This window comes from Cucumis sativus, chromosome 5, assembly GCF_000004075.3.
Source record: "Cucumis sativus cultivar 9930 chromosome 5, Cucumber_9930_V3, whole genome shotgun sequence".
NCBI classification, from domain to species: domain Eukaryota; kingdom Viridiplantae; phylum Streptophyta; class Magnoliopsida; order Cucurbitales; family Cucurbitaceae; genus Cucumis; species Cucumis sativus.
The window spans coordinates 23700991-23727203 of NC_026659.2; the positions used below are offsets into that span (position 1 = coordinate 23700991).

A 26213-nucleotide genomic window follows, 5' to 3' on the forward strand; every position below is an offset into this window, starting at 1 on the left:
TAAAATTATAGATATAATTTATTTGCTCTATCGAAGGAAAAACAAAAAAGTTAGATATCTTAATTAATAATTGTTTATCGATTCAATATCAAATTTAAACAAAATCTTCATATATTACTGTATCTATATAACAAATGTATGTCGTGGGTTAGATTCAAAATGATGTTATTAGATAAAAAGTAATGAAATAATAAATATATATAAAGAGAGAGAGAGAAGCAAAGAGATGGAATCTTTAAAAACCAAATAGATGATTGAATAGTTTTGGGAGTGAAGAAGACAATGAATATAAAGCATGGTTGATGTGTGTTATGAAAGATAGCAACTTTTTGTCCAACTTTCTTTATCATTTTCTCTGTCACTATTAATACATTATACTTTTTTTTAAAAAAAATAAAATTTTCCTCCTTCCTTCCTCAAAATTCATTCTTTTACGCCATAATTAAAATTAGTCACTAGTTTCACATCTCAATTAAAGATTATAAATGCTCACAAAATGGTGAACGAAGACACTGATAACATCTTTACCTCACACTCCATTGTTGTCTATTGCTCTATCTATCACTATTAGTCGGTGGCCATATTTAGTATATTTGAAACAACCTAAACAAAATATTATACTTTTAACATGTTTTTTATTAAAAGATATTCCCAAGGAAAGTATTATGAAATCTTTTATTGGTGGGTTAGAATAATAAAATAAAATAAATAATATATCTAAAAATTGTAATAATATTCATTTGATTAATTATGGAGTTCAATTATTGACTTTAATGACCAACAAGAGTTCTATAATAGACAATATCATGTGTGAGCTAAGTATGATAAAAGAAAGCCTTGATTGTGATAGTTGTCCCATACCCACAACTCAAACTCATAAGTATTAATTATTCTTAAAAAACTTAGCAACCTTTCAACAACAATTTAACCAAACATGTTAAACATAATATAACCATAATAAAGTAAATAAATATTGGTCTTCCTTCAAAAAAATATTAATTATTCTTCATCTTCAATAGAGACAGAAGCTACGACAAGTTTATTCTACAAGTAGACTTCTCCCAATAACATCGAAAAATTATGTTATAATTTCAAAGATGATAAGAAAACCTTTGAAAACTATTTAACTGTAAAAGAATGATTAAATGACAAAAGCAAGAAGTTTTGACTTGATCTCGATAAGAGACCTATTAAAAGTAACAAGTAACTAATTACATCCTTATTATCTATAGTGTGTTTAGTTCCTATGGGTGTTCAAACATAGCATATACATTAGTAGTCAATCAAATAAAGCAATAATGTTTATATACATTTAATTGAAATGCAAACATTTGTTGAAATTTCAGAAGATTATTGATACAATTAGTTGCAAAAACATGAAAAGTATACACATATTACTCCAGTACAGTATCCACTGATTCGTGTCCATACATATATAATAACTTATTTAAATAAAAATTGAAACTTCTTTAATTTTTCCAAAGTATATCAAATTATATTTCAATATAAGAAAAAAAAAAAAGAAACTCCACATAATTCAACAACCACAAAAGTTAAAAGATAAGAATAAAAGAAAACCAATCAAAACTTACCCATAACACTCTCAAAAATAGAACTCAAGAAAACAAAAAGATTCAAAGTAAAAAACATAGATATGATCCAATTTTGTAAGTGGATGCTAAAAGTGATGTAAAACTTAAGAGAAACAAACATCCTCATAAAATGTAATATGAAAATGTACAACTTTAAGATTCAATGTAATGCAACACCTCAAAAAATGGATTTAGTCCAATTATGTGGTGGTTAATTAATAGACACTTTGAGATATATTCTTATTCTCATCTATATATTGAAACTTTTCTTTAAAGTTTCTTTCATCTATGTATATATTCCTTGGGAATATATTCTCTCAATACTTTTTCTCTTTTTCATTTTCTTATCATCACTTTTTTCTTACTACACCCCCTCGTAAAATGTAATATATATCAATGTGGTTTTTATACGGTACGAAGTATTCAAAATTAATATTTTAATTAGAAGTAAAGCTTATAAAAATAACAATAATGTATTGTTGTTTCTTTATATGTTTGATTCCATATTCTTAAACATGTTATAGTTGAGAGTATTCTCATTAGAGCCCTTATACCACATCTTAGTAATATTCAATATATAACTTTTCTTTTTCTTTCATGGATTGAGCCATTTCAACGTTTTCTTTCTTTGGTGTATAAATGTTTTTAAAATTTTGAGTTGTAACTTATAGATACTTCGACTATAATTTTATGAGATAACTCATTTATTCCTATAATAATTTAGCTTAGAGAAATTTGTAAGATATTACATAGTACATGCTCGAAATTACAAATGTTTGATACCCCTTATATAACTATTTTTGTTTTGTATAAATAATTTTTAAGATATACAATAATGTCCTTACAGCTAGTTATTAATTTAATATAAGTTGAACTTCTATAAAATATACCTTTTTAATCATTTGTATGTTTTTCTTAAATTAATATAGTATTATATATACCATTACATTTGTTATTTTTTTAACAAAAAAATTATATAAATTGATTTAAGATTTTTTTTACAAAATAAATTTTAATTCAATACTTTAAGTTTGAACCTTTTTTTTTAAAAAAAAAAAACAAATACGATATAACAAGAATATTTAAATATATAGACCGTAGTAAACAAGCATTTATTTTAATTATAGAAAGAAAATAAAGAAAAATGAAATGAAGAAAGTAATCTAAAAAACTAATATTTGAAAAAGATGTCCAAAACTCTTGAAAGAATAAAAGATGTTAAAAAAAATTTAGATTAATCCTAAATGTTTACTTTATACCAATATTGAGTTCTCACAAAACAAAATCAACCCTTCATATACATTTTATATATTCCATCCTTATAGTTTGTCTCATGTTTGGTGGGTTAGTTTCCAAATTAATTGTTGTATTTTGGTTAAAATTTATCTACAATCTTTTCTTTACGTGAAATACATTAATTGTAATAAAATATATTTGGGTTTTCTTACATTGTTTTAATAGTTTGTTATTTTATTATTATTTTAAAAAAACCCTTTACTATTCATATTTAATTTTATTAACAATAAATTTCCACACTGAGACCAAATTCATTTATTAATAGTAAGGACCAGCGATCAAATAAATAAAAGATACTAATTTGAAAAACTACCAGAATCCTTTAACATTATAATAATAAACGAATAAAAGTAAAAAAATACTAACTTTACCCCTATGTTAATCCTCAATTGAATGAAATTAAATGTTTAAAATAAAATCAGTGCAATGATAAATAAATAACTTTCCAATTTGGGAAACACAAAATCTAATAAACTCTTAAACAATCGGGTGTGTGTAGATTAAAACTCAAATCCAAAAACTTAACAATTAAGAGTGAATAATAAGTATTTATTAATATAAGTAGTTTGTGAAAATCTAATTTGATTTAGAAGGATAATTTTATTTTTGAGTTTAGATAAAGTTGAATCTAAATGAATTAGGATATAAAATTTCGTAGAGGGTGTAGTGTAAACATTTAATTGATTAAATACAACCTAGAATTTAGGGACATTAATTAATAAATTGTTTTTCGAAAATTTAATTTCTTCTTGAAGAAGTTTATTTCTTTTTAGTTGGTCAAACTAATTTAATAATTAATATAATGCATGGAAGAAAAAGGCAATGTGAATCAGACGGCATTTGTGAGAGCCGAATGGTGGGACCCTTAACATGGACCATGCACATGCACTTCCATTCCTTCTCCCAAGTCCCAACCATTTTTATTTTCATTATTAATTCTTTTAAATACCATTTTTGTACTTTATTTTATTTTACATTCATTAATAACAGAAATCTTCAAAATTAATTAAATAAAAATAAATTGAGTGATCTTTACCTATATACATATTTTTATGCAACCTAATAAAATTTGTTAATCTATACTTATATTAAAACAGAAATATAAAATGTCTATTGTTTCATTGTTTCATTCTGTGTAAAAGTGATGAATGAAATAGATAGATTCGATACTACTAAATAAAAAAACTAAAATTGGAGAATTCATGAGAATAAAGATGACATTAAAAAAAAAAGAAAAAACTATTCCCTTAGCTGGGAATCCAAACACTCCTTTTTCTCTCTCTCTTAAGTCTTCAAAGTTTTATACAGTTTCCATGCACCCATTCATCTAACTAATTTCCCACTCTTTCTTCTCTCTAGAAAAATGCTTCCTCTCAAATTTCTCCTTTTTCTCAATTTCCTCCTCCTCATTTCCCCTTCCTCGGCCCTCACCTCCGTCACCGTCCGCCGCCTCGATGACACCACCACCCCCACCGACCCCAACGTCAAGTGCGCCCCATGCGAACAAAATCCCCCGTCTCCGCCGCCGCCGGTTGTGTACCCCTCACCACCGCCGCCGTCTCCTCCGCCACCCGATGTCGTCCCCTACTACTCTCCCCCACCCCCCAAGAAGAAAGAGCCCAAAAGCCCCAACTGCCCTCCGCCGCCGTCTCCGTCGTTCATGTACATAACTGGACCTCCCGGCGACCTCTATCCCATCGACCAGGGTTACAACGCCGCCGGGCGGAGATCCGCCGCAACCGTGGTTGGGGTTGTTCTGGCCGGGCTTCTGTTGGTCGTTTAGAAACGGTGGGATCTCAATAGAATTTCTCGTAAGGTAAAACAAATTTCCCCGTACGAGAAACTTTTTAATTTGGGATATTATTGTTTTAGAATTTTTATGGTTCATCATCATAATTTTCTTGTCCAATAATTTTGTAATTTGTACCAAATATTTAATTTGTCCAGAAATTTGTGATAAGAAAAAGAAGAGAAGATATCTGTGTTTTTGTTTAGCAATTTATTTTCCTCTCCTTTTTCAATGAAAATATGGAAAATTAGGCCAAAATTATTCAGTGCGATCATTTTCTCTTTTTCAATATGAATGCAAATTTGGATGATTCGAATTCAATCGCTATCGTCGCACAACCATATAATTGAGTTTTGTGCTGTAATAATTATACTTAAAACTGATTACATTTTTATTGTTTAATTTAAAATATTCATAATGAATTCATTTTTTATTTTGTAGTGACAGAGCCACGATATTTTTTTCCTTCATAATTAATAGAAATATGTCTTATTTATTTGTTTATTTATGAGAGTGATATAACCTTGGATTATCTAGAGTCATCCATTAACAGATGAATACGAAAATTAATTTGTCATCTGGGCCCCATTGGTTGTTAAAATGCGACTTCCCATCTTCCTTCTAATTAATTAATAAATATTCCTCAACGGCGTCGTTTTCTCCAAAAGCAAAAAGCTCCTTTTTCCCTCACACCTAAGTTTGTTACAAAAACCTTGAATATCAATGGAACAATTGTCCCTACAATTCACTCACATAAATTTTATTTTATTATTACATCATATTAATTCTAATTTTAAATGTTGTATTCATTTCTCTCTAATCAAAAATCAAAATCTTAGTACTTTGAAAGATGGCAAGTCTAATAATTTTTTTTGTTTATTTACTAAGTAGTTTATTCTTGTATTTATCCTTGAAAAAAAAAAATCAAACAAACGTGTATGGAGTGGAATTAAATTAAATGGATCTAGAAAGTAAGAAAAAGATTGTTAGTGGAATAGAAGGGATAGCAGCGGGCAAGAGAAAGTGGTAGAGGGCAAAAAGAGTAAATTACAATGTGGGGCTAACGAATGCTATAATGACACGTGTGGAAGTTCAAATTCCGAGACGGAAATGCGTAGTGTACTTGGAAAGTGGGGACCCGATCCCGAGCCATTGGATCGGGTGTCAGAGAGTTCTACGAGATGCGATAAGATCAGGTGTAGGGTTATTTTTGACTTCCGAGGATGATCATCTTCGGTTTCACCAAAGTACGGCCCCACTGGATTTCTTTCTCCCTAAACTCTCCAATTTCATCTTTTTTCACTCTGTTTTTTCTTTTATGATATAATATTACACGTCGTTACCCACATGTCTCTTCATCGACTAAAAACTAAAAACTATATTTTCTTTTTTCTTTTCTAAGGCATTGCAATATGACACGTGTCGTATATTCTAATTAAAGAAAAGTCCAACTTCTTCACCTCTAACTCTAAATTTATCAAAACTTTCATACACTTGTAACTGATGTTTAGGTAAATGATGTAATCATAACTCTATATTGGGAAAGACGTGTTATTTTCCATAAGTTCTCTCATATGAAAATTGGAAGTGAGGGATATATTTTCATATCCTTTTTTTTAATGAATGGTATAGAATGTATGTATTGTGTATAATCTAGAATTTATCAATTTTAATTTGACCTTTAATTTCTTTTTAAAATAAAACAATCAAAACTCATTCCAAACAAGTTATAATTTACATATAAATCATTATTTTTAGTTAAAACTAGCCAACTAATTAGTTGAGATAGAATTATATTTTCTTCCATTAGAAAATCTATTTGGTACTTCTGTTTTCGCTCTTCTATCACAAGAGAGAAAAGGAAAATAATGTATCTACTTACAAATTTAAATGTGAGAGTTGATTAACTTTTTGAAAACAGGTTGGATTTAATTACAAGTTTAGTTTTTAAGATTTTGAAGTTTGATACTTATTTAGATTTAAGGTCGATTAGACTTTTAGTTCTATAATTTTGTAACTAATACTGTCTATGAAGTTTAAAAAGAGTCCACTACGTCGTAAACATTTAATTTAGTATCTAATATATCTTAGAATCTCTTAATTTGTGTTCAACATATTTTTTTTTCTTTAGTTATTGCACATACAAGGCACATAATTGACCATCTTATAGACATTTGCACATAAAATTTAAAGTTCCAAAACCTATAACATATTCAAAGTTTATAAACTTATTTAAAATAAACTCGAAAGGTTAGAGATCTATTTGATATATGTTTTTTTAAAAGTTTACGTTATGTTTAGTGAAGTTACTTTTCACTTACGTAAGATCGTGGTGTCTGAAGCTATTAAGAAAGAAAAGGAAAAATAAATTCATTAGTTAGGGGTTTGGAGCTATGATGTGGTTATTATAGACTACGTGGTTATAATTATAATTTGTGGATCATAATACTTTATTGTTTTTTGTAAATTATTTTATCATAAGTTTTAATAGTATGAGTTTGATGTATATACTATTTTAACATTTGTGGAAAATAGTAAACACATAATACTTAATAGATTTTAGATAATAATATTATAGTTAATTGTTAGACGTTATAATAGTTGAAAACACACCGACTACTATAAGTTGGAGTTTGAGCTATAGCAGTTTACTCACTTCACTTAAAGTTGAGAGTCAACCTAACACAACTAATTAAGATTTTTATGGCAAAATCCATGATTATTAAGTAAAGGAAGTTCATCATCTATTAAAAATGTAAGTATCTCTGCAAGAACCAAGTTCTATTTTAAAATGATAATCAAAAGCTTCTAGTTACAAAACTGATTGACTATTTACAGCCTTGTTACTTACATAAAAATTTAAAAAAATTATCTAATTAATTCTAAAATATATACTAGTTAATTTAAATTAATAACTCGGTCAAAATTCATGTTAACTATTAGTTGAGAATTCATGTTGTGCATGTTTAATATTAAAATCAATTAGTAATTAGAAATAAGAATTTACGTTTATTTAATACAGTGTATCGATCATAAAGTTTATACTTTACAAAAATCTAAATACTAATGAGGTATAAAAGGTATAATTGTTCAATAACTAGTTATTCCAACTAAACCAATGGGTATGAAATGTTAGATTTTTTTCCAACGAAAAGATGGACTTTGGAATTATTGATTTTAATTTGTTCATATACCTTTACTCATATTAGACCTCTCTCATTTTTCATACCAGCAAACACTAGAAGAAGAAAGTGGCACTCATTCACATTTTATGAGTTGAATTAGTCCTCATATTCCAACTACCAATACATAAAAGAAATTAAACCTACCATCATCTTTTTTGCTATGATGACTAAGGCTAAAGTCTTATTGTTATTATTATCATTTTTATCTAGAAGAGTTTTTATAATTCTAGTTCTTTTTAGTGTACAATAATATACGTCATCATGATATATAGTTGCTAAATTAGCATAGCATAGCCTTGGGCTATAGTTCATAATGTTTTCCCTTAATTGTGGATCTAAAATCAATTTTAGATCTTACAAAATGTTTTGATTTTCTGAATGAAAACATATATGAAGTTTATTGCCTTCTCCTCTCTTTTTTTATTTGTCTCATTTTTGGTGAGTTTTCTTGACTCTAATCCATTTTAACGAGTATGTGTCACCTAAGGATATTAAGCTAACTTTTGAGATAAATTTAAGACATGAGCCAATTAAGGGTCGAGGCCATTCTGTCACAAAATTACCTCATTTGGACCAAATTTTAATTATTGCACTAGTTAATTTAGATGAACTTCATTCAATTCTTTTTACAAAAAATATTAAATTATGCTTTAAATTTTAGAGGTTTTATTAATAAAAAAAAAAAAATCCATTCAAATCATAAATTTTGATAAATAAACCAATTTAGATTTATCTTTTGTAATATACTACGATTGCACTTTTTTTTTATTAAAAATAATTTCAAATTCGTAAGTTATTCTTCAATTAAAAATAATCCTATCAACCAAAAATAAATGAAATCCATTAATAACGGTAAACATTTGATGGGAAAAAAACATAATACAGGAAGAAGCAATAATGCTTATAAGATTAGGAATGAAATTAAAAAGAAAAAAAATAATCAATACAATATTTGATAAAGTAAAATTTTGGTTTGGTTAAAAGGGTAGAAGCAAGGATCAGAATTTGAAGATGTTGTTGCCATTGAAGATAAGTTCAAAAGCAAAATGATAATATTTCAAGTACAACAACTTGTAGAATATATGGCAGTTGCAAAAGAACTTGCCCTCTTAGACCATATAATTAAAAAATGGCAGGTGAAAGAAAACTAATGCAAACTAACACCAACTTGGTATATTTGTATGTAATGAAAAAAAGAAAGAAAAAGAAATACTTACTTAAAAAACCAAAAAACTAAAAACAAGTTTCTCGACCTTTATTCATGGAAAAAATATTGACCAACATAGGTGATAGAGATGTGTACTATCAACGGTTTCAAACACCCCGCATATTAGGAAAGAAAGAAGGTTCTTTTTGACAAATATGCTAGAAGAAATGAGATTAGAACACGATGGACCAACAAGCCGCTTATGTAAAAAAACTCACAATAATAAATAACCCCTAAAGTTGAAAAATTTTCTATTGATGTTGATATCGATATGAGATTTCAAATTGAAATTCCAAAAATTATTTAATTGAAGGGCAAATCATTTGATTTATAGGAATATCGATATAGAACCTCGTATCGATATCAACATAAATACTAAATTTTCTAACTTTAGGGGGTTTTCTATTATTGTAATTTTTTTTACATAAGCAGCTTTTTGGTCCGTCGTGTCCTAATCCTATCTCTTCTAGTATATTGTAAAAAAAAACCTTCTTTTTCACAATATACGGGGTGTTTGACACTATTGATCACAATATACGAGGTGTTTGATACTATTGATAGTACACGTTTATTTTAGTAACGTTGATCAACATTTTTTCCATGAATAAAGGTTTGAGACTTGTTTTTAGTTTTTTTCTTTTTTTTTTTAAGTATTTAATTTTCTTTCTCATTACATGGAAATATACTAAGTTGGTGTTAGTTTGTATTTTAATTCACCTAGCCATGATTGTTCAAGTAAACAAGGGATAGTATGGCATGTTGAAAAAATCCACCATTGTTCATAGTTTAAATTTTGGTTCAAATGATTTCTATTTTTCCATCCCATTTTATGGAAAGAAGCACCAATGCATGTTAAAATTTTTTATTTTAAATATTTGTCAACAAACTCATTTTTGTTTTGACATTTTTTTAAAATTATTTAAAATATACTTAAAAATCTATATTTTGAATTGTTTTCAAACCTTTTAATCTTTTTTTCAAAATAACTTATTTTCTAAATTAAATATTTAAAAATATAATCTAAACACAACTAAATTGAATTCAATAAATGTTATTTTGAGTTAAAGAAAATACAACTCGAATCATTATTGGTTTAAGAGTGTTTGCAAACCCAACCTAACCTAGAAACACTCTTGCTACGTGACAACGACAAAGGTATTATGTGAAATATTTGTTTGGATTTCGTTCATAATCTAATTGGTACTATTTATAAAAAATATAGGAAATTTATAATTAAACTTTGTTTTCTTCTAAATGATCCAATAATATTTGATTGATTAATTTTTTCTTATATTGTTTACTCATTTTTCAAAGACAAAATGATAGTTCTTTTTTTCATTTTTTTCATTAGACAAAATTAGAATACTTCCAATTTCCAAACATGAATTTAAAAGAGTGAAAATCTCTTAAGGCCTAGTAAATTTAAATGATGCACTTTTTTTTATATCATAAATATTATTTATTCACATTGTAAAAACACAAATACTTATCAAGTTGATTCCAATTTGATTTGACTTTTAAAATAGGAAAAATGTATACAACTGAAATAAATCATAATATAAAAATAGAAAATAAAATTTATGCAACTTTTTTCTATAAAAATAGAAAGTAGAGTATCTTTCATCTTTTTAAAAGGTTTGTAAAATTGAAGAAAAAGAGAGAATATGTTTAATCTTTTACAAAGCAGGGAAAGCCTTATCCATGAAGGCAGAAAAAAATATATGTTTTATTATTATTCTTCTTCTTATGATTTAGATATTAAAATCCATAAAATCATATTGAAGATAGTACATTGTACTTATAACATTTTATTTTTTATGTTTATAAAAATAAGTTATCATATTTTCAAAAAATCACAATAAATATAATATATATATATATATATATATATATATATATATATATATATATATATATTATTTTTATGCCTAATATAGGAAAACTTGTTGGAGGTGAGCCAATATAAAAAGTGTCATAAGTTAAAAAGGAAGTTTAGTTCTTTTAAGTTTTCTTGACCATAATTTATATCTTCATAGTCTTTAGTTAAAATGTGATTTCGTTTATAGATGTTCTCATAATTATATTTGATTGATAAAAAATATTTGCGTTAAGAAAATTATTCATTTCATAAAATGAAGATTGATATTTTCTTGTCTTTACACTTTTTTTTTAAAAAAAATAAAGATTCACACTTTTGTTTTTAGCATTTAACTTTTATCCCTTCCACTCTTTCCTTTATATGGAAGAATATTCACTTGAGAGAGATGTCCATGCCAAAGGATATAGAGACTTTTTTAAAAAAAAAAATAGAGAGCATTATATATATATATATATATAAAACATAGTTCAGTCAATTGAAATGTCATAATGAAATTGCATTTATCTTAGATAATAAATATAATAAAATAAATAAAAATATTATGAGATAAATTGCGATAGATTACTATCTAGCGATTTAGTTTATTTTTTTTAATATTTTTAATAGTTTATCATTTAAAATAAAGTTTCAAAATAATAATGTGTATATGTTTTATTATATTTTTTAACCGAGTATGTGTATATTTATTTTTAAAAGTTTTGATTAGGCGATTGCTTTGAATGAGGCATATATATAAAATTAGGAAAAATATTTCATTAGGGATAAAAATAATAATATTTTCTAAAATAGGAAAATTGTTTAATAAAAAGAAAACCATGAGTATATGGAAGGAAATAAAGTTGATAAATTTTGGAATATTGGGCGTACATGAATCAAAGAAAAAGACTTTAGAAAAGAAGATGACCCAAGATTTTTAATGGAAATGGGAATCAATGGTAGATATAACAACCACACTTTATACTTAGAAATTTCAAACCAAATTAAAAACCCTCTCCACCGACACTAACATCAACTCTAATAATATAATTTAATCTAATTCATTAAAGATCTAACATATTTTCAATTCTCGTTTTAAAGCTTTTCTTATCCTAATAGCTTTTTAAGATCGATGGAGATCGATGACAATGACTTGTATGTCTTTTGTCCCGTTGAAAAGGACAATGTATTAATGAGAAAAAAAAAAGGATGAACATGCATATGTATTTAGTTGATCTAGTGGAAACAAACCTTCTTGTCGAACTTCAATCGGTTTACTTCAATTATTATGTCACATCAATATATTTAACATACATATACATATGTATATATATATATAATATACAAATCACTAAAAATGACCGATCACTTTATTTTACATATTCAAATACGTACATTTTAGTGATAGTAGTTTTTCGTTATTTAATCATCAATATCATGCTTACATGTATAAATATATTAATAAAACAATAATTTAATGATACATATCACACGGTATAGCAAAAAGTTATTTAAAAAAGTGAAAAGAAATTTCAACTTCATAGTTAATAACTTTGCAGTATTAATTATATATATTATTAAAAAAAAATACTTGGATGCATTATAGATAAAGATATATGATGTGAATACGTACCCTAATTATTCCGGTATTTAAAAGACACGAAATTACTAAATCTATTATATCTACATTTTCTCTTTCCATCATAGGCTGCTTTCCATTTTCCTTCTTTTTGTTTTTTCTTTAGGCTATTCATTGAAATAAAAGTAAACCTAACTCCAACACTTTTTCTGACTAACAATTTTTTAAGTCAGTCAATTTTTTTTTTTTTTTTTTTATAAAAAAGATATAAAATAAAGTAAAATAATTAGTTAAAATAATTTAAACATAATTAGGGGTTATAAATTAAACTAAGCTTAACCTACACTACACGTCTAAATCATTTAACTTTCCAGCTGTGTTTGCGTGAGAATTGAGATATTGGGAATTGAATTACCCATCAAAACCCACCAAAGTTATGGAAAATCCCTTTTGATCCAATTAAAAAGAAAAAAAGAAAAAAATGAAATCAAATTGCACCCTTCATTTTAATCCTCATTGTCTATGGTTAATGATGAGCTTTCGTTTGATTTTCAAACTTTATTTTTGTTTTGAGGAGATTGAGGCATTGGGTGTCGAAGGAAGGATGATAAGTTTTTTTAAGGCGATTGGATGGAAATTTTGTGTGGGTGATTCTGTTTCATAGATTTCTTGTTTGTACTCTTGATTTTGATTTTTTTTACTAACATTTCTTTTAATTGTGTCCAATCAACTCAAATAACTTTATTTTTTATTCTTCAATTTTCACAATATTTTTCTTATTTTTATCTCACCAAAATATTCTTTATGTAAATAGTTATTTATTATTACTTTTGAAGTTTGGAATGTTTTTAGGTCATTTAATTTGAAATTGATTTGGCAAGCAGAATACAAGGGATATTTTTTTTATAAAAAAAATAAATTTTAATTCAAATGCTTCACAAATTATTCCCTTTTCTGTATTTTTTCGGGAAAAAATCTTTATCAAAATTTTGTTAGAGCTTTTTATTTTATTGTTATAAAAATAAATAAAAACAATATAATGAGAAAAAAAGAAATTGTTATAGATAGAATTTTTTTTTACAAAATATAACAAAAATAAAACTTAAATAGACTAGAAATGGATGGATTTTATAAATAGTTTTAATATTTTGTTACTTTTTAAAATACCAAGAACAGGAAGAAAATGAATTTGCTGCATTTGGTGAGTAATTTTTTTTTTTTTTTTTACTATTTCTAAGTTTTTTCTTAATTTTTGTTTTTCAAAGAAGTTCGTCGTGTACTTTTTTTCTTCTTCTCAGAATTTGTTTTTAATGAATACATTTTTTAGAAAAAAATTCTTCATAATTGATTACATATATGAAATTATTTTATGATTTGTCCATGCTCAATATCATTTGTAAATAACAATGAGTGTAATATTAGAACGTTATTACAATAATTCATGTATCCTTGAAATTGTATTAAAATGATAATTATAGATAGATTTTTATCATGATAAATTTTAAACTTTTGATATATCTATAAATATTCTCAGTAATTTTTTTTATTTGAATTAAATAATTTTCTTAATATACAATACCCCTCATTATTCGTTGTCATATATGTGTGTATATATATATATTCTGTTAATAAAAGTTATATAATAATACTTGAGTTTGTGCTCTTATCTTAATTTTCCTTTTATAAAAAAAGATTGATTAAATATAAAAGATAACAACTGAATTACCTAATCGACAAATATGCTTTTATTTTATTTTATTTTGAAGGAGGATAAAGACATACACATATATACATTCTTTTGCTACCAAAAGGGGTTTATAGGTTATAAGTATATAATCTTTTTTGTTCCATAAAATCCATATGCTACATTCTACAACAATCTTTTTCTTTATGTTTTATAAAAAGAAAAAAAAAAATTAAGGATCCTCAACTTAAAATAAATTCATAACTATTTTTTCTCTTTTTAAAAATTAAGCTTATAATTGAACTTATATGTTTGTTTTGTTATCCACTTACTACTAATATTTTAAATAACTATATCAAAATTTAAAAACTAAAAAGAAAAAAGAAATTCCAAGGATTAAGTTAAATAAACCTGAAACCACGTTAAAAACTTGAGAAGAAATAAGCTAAATTTTGAAAACAAATTATTAAAAGCAAGTTGTTATCGAAATTTTTTTTCATACTCCTCAAAATTTGGTCTTCAATTCTAACTATATACTTTAACTCAGGAAAAGTTGTAGATTTGGTGACTAAAACTAAGATTTTATAACCAAACTTTTAAATAAGCCTTCCTTCCCTACTTTATCTGAATATATAAATGAAAAGAATTCAATGTTAATTATATATATATAGTTCAACTTTCCAATCCCATGAATCAAAGTGGCAAGAGTTTAGACAGAAAGAAAGGAAGGAGAAAGAAAAAAGAAACTAAACAACCAAAAGTTGAGAAAATTATAATAAAAGTTTGGTAGAAACAAAAAATTATTCAATTGGGGAATTTGTGTTTGTCATATGGAATCTTTAGGTAAAACTGATGATCAAGGCTTTATTGTTTTGGTGAGAGTGGAGACTTCAATAATAGGAAACTTGAAAGTGGAAGAATTCGTCGTTGGGTCAATGAAAGCCAATACAATTAAAATACTTCCAAAGGTGAAAAAATATGAGTGTGAATGTAAAAAGTTATACAAAATAATCACTAGCTTATCGATATTCTAGAACGACAATACATTTTATATATACTATTTTAAGCTTGTCAATATTTTTATATACGTCAAATTTAATTTAAGACATATATCTTAGTATAAGTTGAGGTTGAAATTTTATCAACACATTTTTATATTACTAATTTGTAAAACAAGTATCGTTCTAAAAGTGTAAGAATTATCTATGATTTAAAATTTAGATTTTATATCTAATATGACACTAAAAATTATCATTTCATCCCCTGATATGTCTCAAGTTCATTACCTAATTGATTTGAGCCACTTGCAAGGACATATTCTCAACGCCTAACCAAATATCTTTTTGTTCTTTTTAGGACTCACATTACTTCTTGTGTTGATGTATTTTTTTTAATGTAATATAAAATGCCTATGTCACATCCTTTTACACTTTAATAATATAAAAATGTTTTATCAATTTATAAATTTAGAATGATGAAAAAAAATTAGTTAAAAATGTTTTATCAATTTATAAATTTAGAATGATGAAAAAAAATAATAGGGTTGGTTAGACAAATTTTGATTTGAATAGTTAATTTAGAGAATAGAATTATGACTTGTTCTGAAGATGAACTAACACAAAAACTTCCAAATCTATGATTTGGAATTGGAGTGTATGCCTCTCTGAGTTGAGGGAATGCATTAGACATCATCATTCAACAAATGCTTTAATTCAATAAATCCTATAGTTCAAATTAGAAAAAATTTCAAGTTAAGAAAATTTTGAAGTAAGTTTAACTTTGAAGTTCTTATAATCGAGTTATTGAAAATAAATGTATATCTTACTTTATCATGTTTTGTAGTTCTTTTAATCCTACTCTATAACTATGAAGTTCTTTAAACATGTTTTGTATAACTAGTTTAAATCTTTTTCATTTGTATGTGATGTCGATTTATTTCAATGTGCTATTTTACTCAATTTTTGGAATTGAGGCATGTGAAGGAGAGATGCATTCGCTAAAAAAAATCTAATATGGCGATGAAAAGTGCTTTCTTTGCATCAATCAAATTTGAAATTGGAAAAATAGATGCATCTTTAATATTATATATAGAAAGATGAGATGGAATCTATTGCATACCATTTAAAATTTTAAGTTGTGTTTTGGTTAGCATGCAAGAATGGAAAGATAAATAAGACTCTGTTTAGGTAATTATTCCAAGCCTAATATATGATTAAATTGACCTTCTTTTTTGGTCAAATTATTTAATTGTGACATTGTTAGCCATTTTAGAAAAATCGTCCATTGTCTATATCACTCAGTATTATTTCAAATTCCACCTTAATTGTCCACATAATTGAATAATTTCCACCTAAAATTATTAAAAGGAAAAGTATATATATATATATATATATATATACACCTCATCCTTTATTCATATTTATCTGCAAAATGATTTTGGTTAGTATCTACAATATTCTTTTCCATCCCCAATTTATCTATTTCTTTAATAGTTCTTTTTAGACATGTCTGTTTAGTATTCTTGTAGATTGACTATAGATTATTCCCTTGAAAAAAAATGTTAGACTAGATTATTATTTTCTTAAAGTATTTCTTATAATTGTTTCAAATCTTATTGATTTTAACTTCTAAGATCAAATAATTTTAGATTTTCAATACTTATCAAGTCCAATTTTAAAAAACATTTATTATGACTTGATTTTTTGAGTACTTTATTACTTGAAAATTTATAACATAATGCAAATATACTATTAATTTTTTTTAAATGAAAAGGCTACATATATTATTAGTTGATTGATGAATCATTTGTGAAGTTTTTTTAAAACTACTTTTCAAAGTTCAAAAGTTGTATTCATATACATATAATTTCCAAAAAGGAAATGGAAAGGATAATTAAAGAAATAAATCCTCTTTTTCCATTCTTTCTTTCCTCTCCTTGACAAATTCCCCTTTTCAATTGACACTTTCTCTTCACTTCACACTTCTCTCTCTCTAAACTTCACTTCACACTTCTCTCTCTCTAAACTTCACTTCCTTTCTCCTCCTCACAATGGCTTCTCTCCCAAAAACACCCATCCCCGCTGTTCTCCTCGCCTTGGTCATAGCTCTCTTCCCGCCGGCAACACGATCCGACGACACCTGTCCATATCCCTGTTACCCTCCGCCCACAGGCTCTGGCACCACCACGCCGGCGACTCTATCTCCGCCGTCCCAAACAGGCTATAGCTCCTACTCTCCTCCCGCGTACTACTCTCCGCCGGCTGCTTATTACCCATATAACCCGCCGACGTCGGACGGCAACAGCTTTGACGGCGTAACTCCACCGCCGCCGGACCCGATTCTGCCGTACTTCCCTTATTACTATAAGAAGCCTCCCCACAAACCGGATGATGAATCGGGTGGCTCCGCCGTCGCCGGACGGAAATCTGAGGTCGGATTGCTCGCCGGAACTTTTGTGCTTATAGCTCTCTCTCTCTTCTCTTTCATTTTGATGTAATGAAAAAAAAAGTAGTTACCTGCTTTTAATTTAATGAATTAATTATAAATTTTTATTTATTTATGAGTCATTTTCCCAATATAATTACATAACTATTTATAAAGTATAAATTTTAATAAAGTTAAATTTCCCATTCTATTAATCATAAATTAAACTTTGCTATTTTATAAATATTTTTACACCCTAAAAAATAATCTTTATTTATTTATAGGTTTGAATTAAAACACTTCTTAATGTATTTAATTATTTTAAGCAAATTGAAATAAATTTAATAAATACTAAAATATTGTAGAATAAAGTAATAGAACGAAACAATTAACTAAAGAATGAACAATAGTATAAAAGTGGGCATATAATTTCTTAGAAGAAAATGAATAAGCTTCCGCTTAATATGTGAATTTAATTTGGTAAAAGAAACCTAAAGAATTGGAACAGAATTTGATAAATAGAATAAATTGTTAAAATATAAAATTGTAATAAATAAATAAAGAACAATTGGATCTAAATCACCACTATGAATCAACAAGTTGAGCATATATATATTTGATAAACAATCTTTGATATACTAAAGTTGGGATTGGAACATTGTTTAGTTTAATTGATAAAATACAAATTTCTTTTCTAATTGTCCATCAATAATCAAATTTCAACCAAAATAAAAAATATTTTTTATCATATAGTTTTTATTTTATCAATTTGTTATTATCACAGATATAAAATAGGATAGAATATAGATAAAAATAATTAATATAAAAAGTAGTCCCTTTTTCACTATATTTCATAAATCTCATATTTAATAAAATGATACAAATCTTTATTCTTAACATTTGAAATTGAGATATCAAACCTACATATTCATCTAAATCTAGAGATTAAATATGTAATTTATTCTAATAATTTATTATGATTTTTTTCCTTACATTCATCTCCATCTATCACTCTTTAATTCAAATGGCTAAAAATAAATAGTGAAATTGGTACACAAAGTAGATTCGTCTAGATTTGTTTTTTAAAAACTTTATTTTTAAGTCCAGGACTGGGATCAGAATTCAGATCTTCGACATTCCTTGCATCTCCTGCAATCTGACAATTTCATCCGTATTCTCTTAAAGATTTATTAAAACGAAGGTTATTCTCATAAACCAATACGAGTCGTCAGGTTTAACCAAGAGAAAATAAGTTTTAGAAAATGTAGTGAAAAAGAAAATAAAAAAAATCTCATTTCATCTTTAATTTTCCTCTCAATCTAATTAGTTTTTCGTTTACTTATTTATTTATTTTCGTCATTTTTTTTTTAAATTTTGTTGTAATCTCAATATTTTTATTTTTACTAGATTGGTATATCAACTTTAAAATAAGTCAATTGTATGCAAATATTCACACCAATTTACTAAAAAAAAAAAAGAAATTTATAAATTGGTATACTGAAAATTTACATCAACATATTAATAAAATTTGTCAACGACAGTCTACAAGTTTATAAAAAAATATGTAAATTTCGATATATTAATATAATCCTACTCATGTGCATTTCGATTTTTTTAGCATATCAACAATATATGGTATGTGGGATTCTATTAAACATTAATCAACAAGAGTTTCACATTTTCTAGTCCAATCATTAGTGTATGAGATATCAATAAGCAAGCATATTAAATCTCTAGTTCATCAACATACTATTTATGGATGAGCAAGAATATTAATTCTTCTATACAAACGATAACATGATACTCTTCAATTACTACGGACTATCCATGAGCTCCAATTTGGGCTTCACTATACAATACTTGAAATTAAATAGGCCTCCTTATGGGCTGGACTTCCAATCATCATAACTCTCAGGCCCAACTTTTATTGGGCTGTCAGAATCAAGCCCATTTTCTTTTGCTTTTTGGAGGCCCATTTCAAACTCATTATCATAGTAAATTTTTTATTATCGATGATATTTGAAGATAATGATAAAGGTTTAATATCTGCCAAGTTAGTAATTTAATATTTATTACTATGTAAATTAGTGATTTAAGCAATAATACATCCTTCCACTAATATGACGTTGAATCTATTATACTTTGATGTCTAAATTAGTACAAAAAGAAAAAGTGATGTTGAGTCGACCATCCTCGAACTAATATGCACTAATATCAATGTCCATCTATATTTATAATGAGATAGATTTTGACATTTTGCTATATTTTTAAATATATTGTTTAATAGTTTTGTTCTTAGAAATAATTTTTTAAATTTAAATGAATCTTCTTCCTATATTCAAAAGATGAGTTTTTTTAAGAGACTAACACATGTTATAATACATCATTCACATGTGGTAATTGAAGAAGCACCCATTAACAAACCAATGAACATAGTAATTGAATTGGCATAATGAGTGGTGCCTTTAAAAGGGTTTCATTTTTATAAAATAAGTTTGTTTAGGATAAATTTTTTATAATTTTTTGGAGAAAAATGACATTTTATTATATAATATGATATCTATTTGAAAGTCATCTACCTTACTTACACTATCTTGTCATGACTATCATTACCCTCTATTGACTAAATCCGACTATTAGATTTTCTCGTTTTTGTCACTCCAACAACCACTTTCACCAACTTTTTAATTATTATTTAAATTATTAGTTCATTGTAATTTTTTATTAGGGTTTATAACAAAGAAAAGAAGTTTCATATAAAGATATTTTTGAGAAATAGTTGGGTGTATTTATTTTAAACAATTTTTGAAATTGAAAGTAATGAAAATGATTTATTGGAAAGTGTTTTTTTCTAAATTAATTCAATCACGCCAATAATCAATTTAACATAAAACAGCCTTAATTTTTTTGAGTCATCTCTTCCCTAATATAATGCAAAAAATTTGAATCCCAAATATCAATAAGAATGTATATATCAAAATAAGTAAAAAGTGAAAAAGAAAACCTAAACCTGAATCAAAATTAATCATAAAAGAAAATCTGTGTTCACTTGCTTTTATATTTCTCAACATGTCCATGCATTCACTTTCTCATTCTCACGCCTTTTCATATTTTCTCTAAAATAAAAAATTTAGAAAATATTAAACTGTCGTAAAATTAATTTTTAATTTGAGTTTAATTTGTATATTACTCATTTAATTTTCTAAAATTCAAACTTTTGCTATATCTAATATTACCATATTAAATTCATGTTATCTATACGTAATTGCCTCTAACAAAATGTTCTCTAATACATATGACATAAAATTAATTTAATATTGATTAAGATGTAATTACATACGTATATATAAGTTAGATATATCTAAAACTTAACTTCTATAGTGTTGAACTTAAACGAAAAATACAATTATTATTCTAATTTTCAGTCATTCATAATAATAATAACAATAATAACAATAGTTTTCATTCTAAAATTGTTAATTAGGTTGTGCCAATTTTCATGTACATTAAATTTTATCAATATTGAACCTTAAAACTTAAATAGATGTTACCATTTTTATCTTCCATCCAACTTTCACTGACTTTAATTAGAAAGAATATAAGAGTCATCATAAACTAATTAATTTATGTAATTAAAAATATAAATATGACGAAATTGAAAGTTTATAATTAAAGTTGATACTATATATATACAATAAATTTGGGATGAAAATTGATAATTTTTTTCTCTCTTAATAATTTAACATTAATAAATATAACTTTTGATATTATAATTTTTTTTAAATGTACCTTATGAAATAAGTTGACATATATCCAAGACAAAAAATATATATAAGTTATTCGTGATCTCTACCTCTTTTTCCAATTTAGTCTTCACAAACTAAAGATCTTTAGTATATACGTCTATTTTAACCTTTTTTTTTATTTTTTAAAAAATAAATAAGAAGAATTAAAACTTCAAAATTTTTAAAAACAATAAATTGATCCAAATGAGGTTGAGACAAACAATCTCATACATGATTAAATTTGAAAAAGCATCTCATTTTGTAATATCACCTAATACTTGTAACAATTTTATTTTCACATAAATGATTTTTATATTGTAAAATACATTAGAAAAATAAAAACACTCAAACACCCTTTTAAATTATTTTTAACACATATTAGTTAAACTGTGCTCTCCATTTTAATTTACAGGTTGAGAGAGATTGAAAATACCTTTAGTTGGTATATAATCATAAAATATACTGATTTAAATATTTTTCACTCATAAGGTCAAAAACCTACCTACTTCACATCAACTCACCTTACTCGTATTTCTCATGCCAATAAATCACTTGTTATATGTAAAAATACAACGAATTAAAAAAGAATATGGCTTGCTTTTGAAACAACAAAATAATTCAAAAGAGAATATTTATCTTAAATTATTTAACTAATTATCCGAAGAATTAAAATCACAAACATCTTAATCATTAGACAAAAATACCACTTTTTAAGATGGCAAAAATCAACGAAAATTTAATTTTTTTTGAGGACGTGATAAAGGATGAGAGTGAGAGTTATGAAAACTTTGTGATGAAGTTATATATTTAGGTAATATATAGGGATTAATGGGGCCATATAGTAAAGCACACATTAAAGAAAGGAAAATGAAGAAGAAGATTTGATGATAGAATAAAATTAAATTGAGTACATAGAGATGAAAAAGATGTGAAACTAATAGGAAACAAAAAGGTCCACAATTGAAAAGAGAAGTAAATGTACTAAATTAATTGAATGAATTTGCCCCTTCTGAATTTTCATTTATAATTTTGATTTTGTAACCCTCAAATTTGTTGGATTGTATTTGGACCAACTACACTACCCATCACTCTATTGCTCTCTCCCACGTGCTATGCTTTTGCTTCAATTATTCAATTATTCATTTCTTTTTTTAACTTTCCAAATAAATAGCAATAATAAATCTATGATTGTAACATGTCTATAATTCATCAAGCTTTAATTTAACATCTTTTCATGCAAGTAGCTATAGGTTTTGATTACTTAATTAACCCAACTTCCCATCTCAACTCCATTTATGATGTTCAGTATTGTTTGATTCCTTTGTTAAAATATGTTGACAGTATTAGTAGGGAAAGATTTCGGATGATTGAGATAAAAAGTATTATAAAATAACTATTTACAACTTTTAAAACTCATCAATAATTAGTAACCATCATATAATAATTATATAGTTGTTCATTGTAATCCGTATATATCACTAACCCATCACATGTTCATTACATCCTAATAAAAATCCACCATATATTATTAAGAGTAGAGAAACAAAGTTGCAAAGATTGTGACCAAAGTGAACAATAGCATACCATTATAGAGATAGGTATGAAGGTTTATGTTTATCCTAATAAATATATGAATACTTGTTTTATTTAATTTTTTTAAAGATATTTAATTGTAAATGTAAAACTCCAGCTAATAGGAGAAGTTAAAGGGTATGGCTTTTATGTGATTGTAGTAAATTTGTTTAGAGTAGGGGAAGAACGACGTGATACAAAAGAAAATAAACTTGTACAAATAGAGTCAAAATTTAGATAGAATTGAACACAACTTTATAATAACAATATGTTTTTTTAGAGTGGGTAAGAAACTTATCTATAAAAGAAATGAACGTCTATAGGTCCGTGTTATGCTTTCTACATATACTCTTTGATGCTTGTATTGAAAATTTTGAGAGTAAAAATTGTGATACTTTCCCTAAATTATAAACGAATAATAGACCATGTTATAAATATTAATCTATATAGACTTTACTATATTTGTAATCTCTTAAAAATAATATTATTATATATTTAATTATTATTTCTAAAACTGTTATCCCTAATAATTACTCTAATTTTTTACATCCGTCATGCCCTCATATTGCACGATGAGGCTAGGACCATATAGGTCATTTAATGCAATTTTTCGAAGTCATAAGTTTATCTTTTGTCTAGTGGAATGGACTCTAAGCTTTTCATCAAAATGTCAATTAATTATGTCATTTTTTATAATCCAAATCACATATACAAAAGTTAATATTGATTAATTATATAGTTATTCAAACAATGATTTAAACATATTATAAAAGAAGTGGAGGATGATCGATCTCATATAGTCAATCCATGAGAGTAATTGTAATTAGAAACGTGAATCAATATAAAATAGCATTAGGTAGCCTCGCTTTGAGGTCGAGTGAGGGATATGTGTCTCCCTCCCTTTTCTTGGGCCAGAGTGGTCATGTTTCTTTTCCGATTCGATGACTCTTCCTCCCTTCTCATGACCATTCGGATCATATCCATACTCCACACAACTTTTCTTTAAAGTGATTTTTTTATTAGGATTGTCACTTTTTAACAAATTTTTCAATTTTTCAAATTTTCAATTTATTCTTTATTAATTAAAATTTTGTTTTGTACATTTAATTTCTTATACCACTAATTTATATATCTTAAATTTTAAATTAGTCTTAAATTTTCAAATGGAAGAGTTCAATACCATAAATTTTTCTTCGATAACTAATATAATTTTTTTATAAACGGTCTATTTCTCTTATATATAATCAAACACTCTTATATTTAAAAGAAGAGACTTTTATAAAAATAACAAAATAAATTAAAGTATTTACAAGTTATAGCAAAAATTTGAATTTTATCACTATAACATATCAATGATACTAGTGATAGAATTTGCTATAGTTTGTATATATTTTATAAAATTTGCTATTTTTGAAAAATCTCCTTTAAAAAATATATAAAATAAATTAAAGTTTAAATCATATGAGCTATAGTATTATTTGAAATCAACGACAAAAAAAAAAAAAAAAAAGCATTTTTGAAATTACTACTCACTTTTTGAAGTTAAAAGTTTGAAATTGACCGAACACAGGTATATTACATTCATAATTGATTTTTCTAGAAACACGGTTGACATGATCATTTTCAAAATTAGAATAACTATAAACTAAGTCTTAAAGAGAACTTAAAAATTTAAATTAAGATTTTAAAAGTATACCTAAATTTTGTCTACACATTGAAGGGTATTAATATATATATATATCTATATATCTATGTATACATTGCTTTCAACTTTGTGCAGTTTGATAAAGGGAATTTGATGTAAACTTGTGTTGAGTGCAAAGGAAAAGGGATTGTGTATGCATGTGGGTTGGAGAGTTCTTTTAAAGAGGGCCACTAATTGGAAGAGTTCGAATAGGATCTATTGATGAGGTATTCAACTCTGAAAAAGAAATTAGTATTATCCTAATCTTTTTTATACTTCTTTCATTTTTTCTTTGTTTTAAAAAATATAGAAATAATAAATTTGTTCTTAAACTTTCAAACCCTTATCTTCCAAACTTTCCAAACCACAAAATTATTTCAGTTTATAAACTTCTAAAATTTTAAAATTCACAAACGCCACAACACATTATCAATACCAACAAAATATTAAACTAAGTTTTGAAACCATAATATATATACAAACTTTAAAGTTTTAAAATTAAATTTGTAATAATTAACTTCGAAGCTTTTATGAATAGGTTAGGATAGATGAGATAAAATTGTATATCATATAACAACATTTTCCATATAATATTGACAAAAGTAAATATCATTTACGACTAACTTGACCAACTTATAAACCCTAATTTAGGGTAGGAAAATTAAAAAGTGAAAAGTATAGTGTGTGTTGTCATGACATGGTTTGTCAGAAGGGATCTCTTTTTCTCATCCAATTCACCATTAATGGTTGAGTGTGTATTTTGGTCCCTCTCTATGGACCCAGCTGCTGTCCGTGGTTTGCCCTACATAAACCATCACATTTCTCTCTCTTTTTCACAATGTAGATTGATTACTTGTTGTTGTGTGTATATATATGTGAATGTAATGTTATTTATGACCATTACAAAGCCAAGGGGTTTTAAATAGTTTTGGTCCTCATCTATGGATCCACATGCCTTGTTATCCTTATTTTGTCTATATATCTTGTCTTCAAACTACTCTCATCATGTGATTTGAATTTTAGAGTGAAGAAAAATTAAAGCCACAATGTACCTAGTTACCTTCTATGTTTTGAATTAATATACCAATTTTAGAGAAAAGAATTAAGTTTTATTGGTGAATTAAATATCGAGTTTAACGATTACTAAAATTAATCAATTATTGACTTTTGGTATGTAGTTAATAGATTCTTTACCTATACACAATATATTGTTACGGTAGATGAGTTTGGGTTTATATTTTTTCAAAGCTAAGTTACCTTATATATATGTTTTGAATTTGAAGGTCCAATTTTTGACATATTTTTTAATAAAGATTATTTTTTCTCTCTTTTGGAAATTATCCTCGTAAAAACTCATATATATTTCTCTTTTTTATTCCATTTCAAGTTAGCCTCTTTGTTGTACAAGTGAGTGAGCGTGTGGTGTGAGAGCGTTTATTGAAAAGAAGTTTGTGTAAATTAAACCTCTTAGCTGTGAGACTAATGCGAGCGTCTTGAAGATTTGGGTCTAGAGTTTTTCAAGAATAATTACTTCATTTTGGAAGTACAAAACTTATTCGTAT

The 26213-nt window shown here is 26.0% G+C and overlaps 2 protein-coding genes across 2 annotated transcripts; both read left to right on the top strand.

Annotated features, from left to right (window-relative positions):
• The first annotated feature begins 4127 nt into the window (after positions 1–4127).
• On the top strand, positions 4128–4951 carry LOC101214672 (leucine-rich repeat extensin-like protein 6). Its single transcript, XM_004150427.3, has one exon. The coding sequence runs from the start codon at positions 4252–4254 to the stop codon at positions 4669–4671; it is 420 nt and encodes a 139-aa protein (XP_004150475.1). The 5' UTR covers positions 4128–4251; the 3' UTR covers positions 4672–4951.
• Positions 4952–17088: 12137 nt separating this feature from the next.
• LOC105435542 (leucine-rich repeat extensin-like protein 5) lies at positions 17089–17746 on the top strand. The gene has a single exon (XM_011657165.2). It carries the CDS (start codon positions 17237–17239, stop codon positions 17681–17683), a length of 447 nt encoding a protein of 148 aa, XP_011655467.1. The 5' UTR covers positions 17089–17236; the 3' UTR covers positions 17684–17746.
• The last annotated feature ends 8467 nt before the right edge of the window (positions 17747–26213 follow it).

Coding starts and splice junctions, on each gene's coding strand:
- LOC105435542 (XM_011657165.2), top strand. CDS start 17,237: ATGGCTTCTCTCCCAAAAACACCCATCCCCGCTGTTCTCCTCGCCTTG.
- LOC101214672 (XM_004150427.3), top strand. CDS start 4,252: ATGCTTCCTCTCAAATTTCTCCTTTTTCTCAATTTCCTCCTCCTCATT.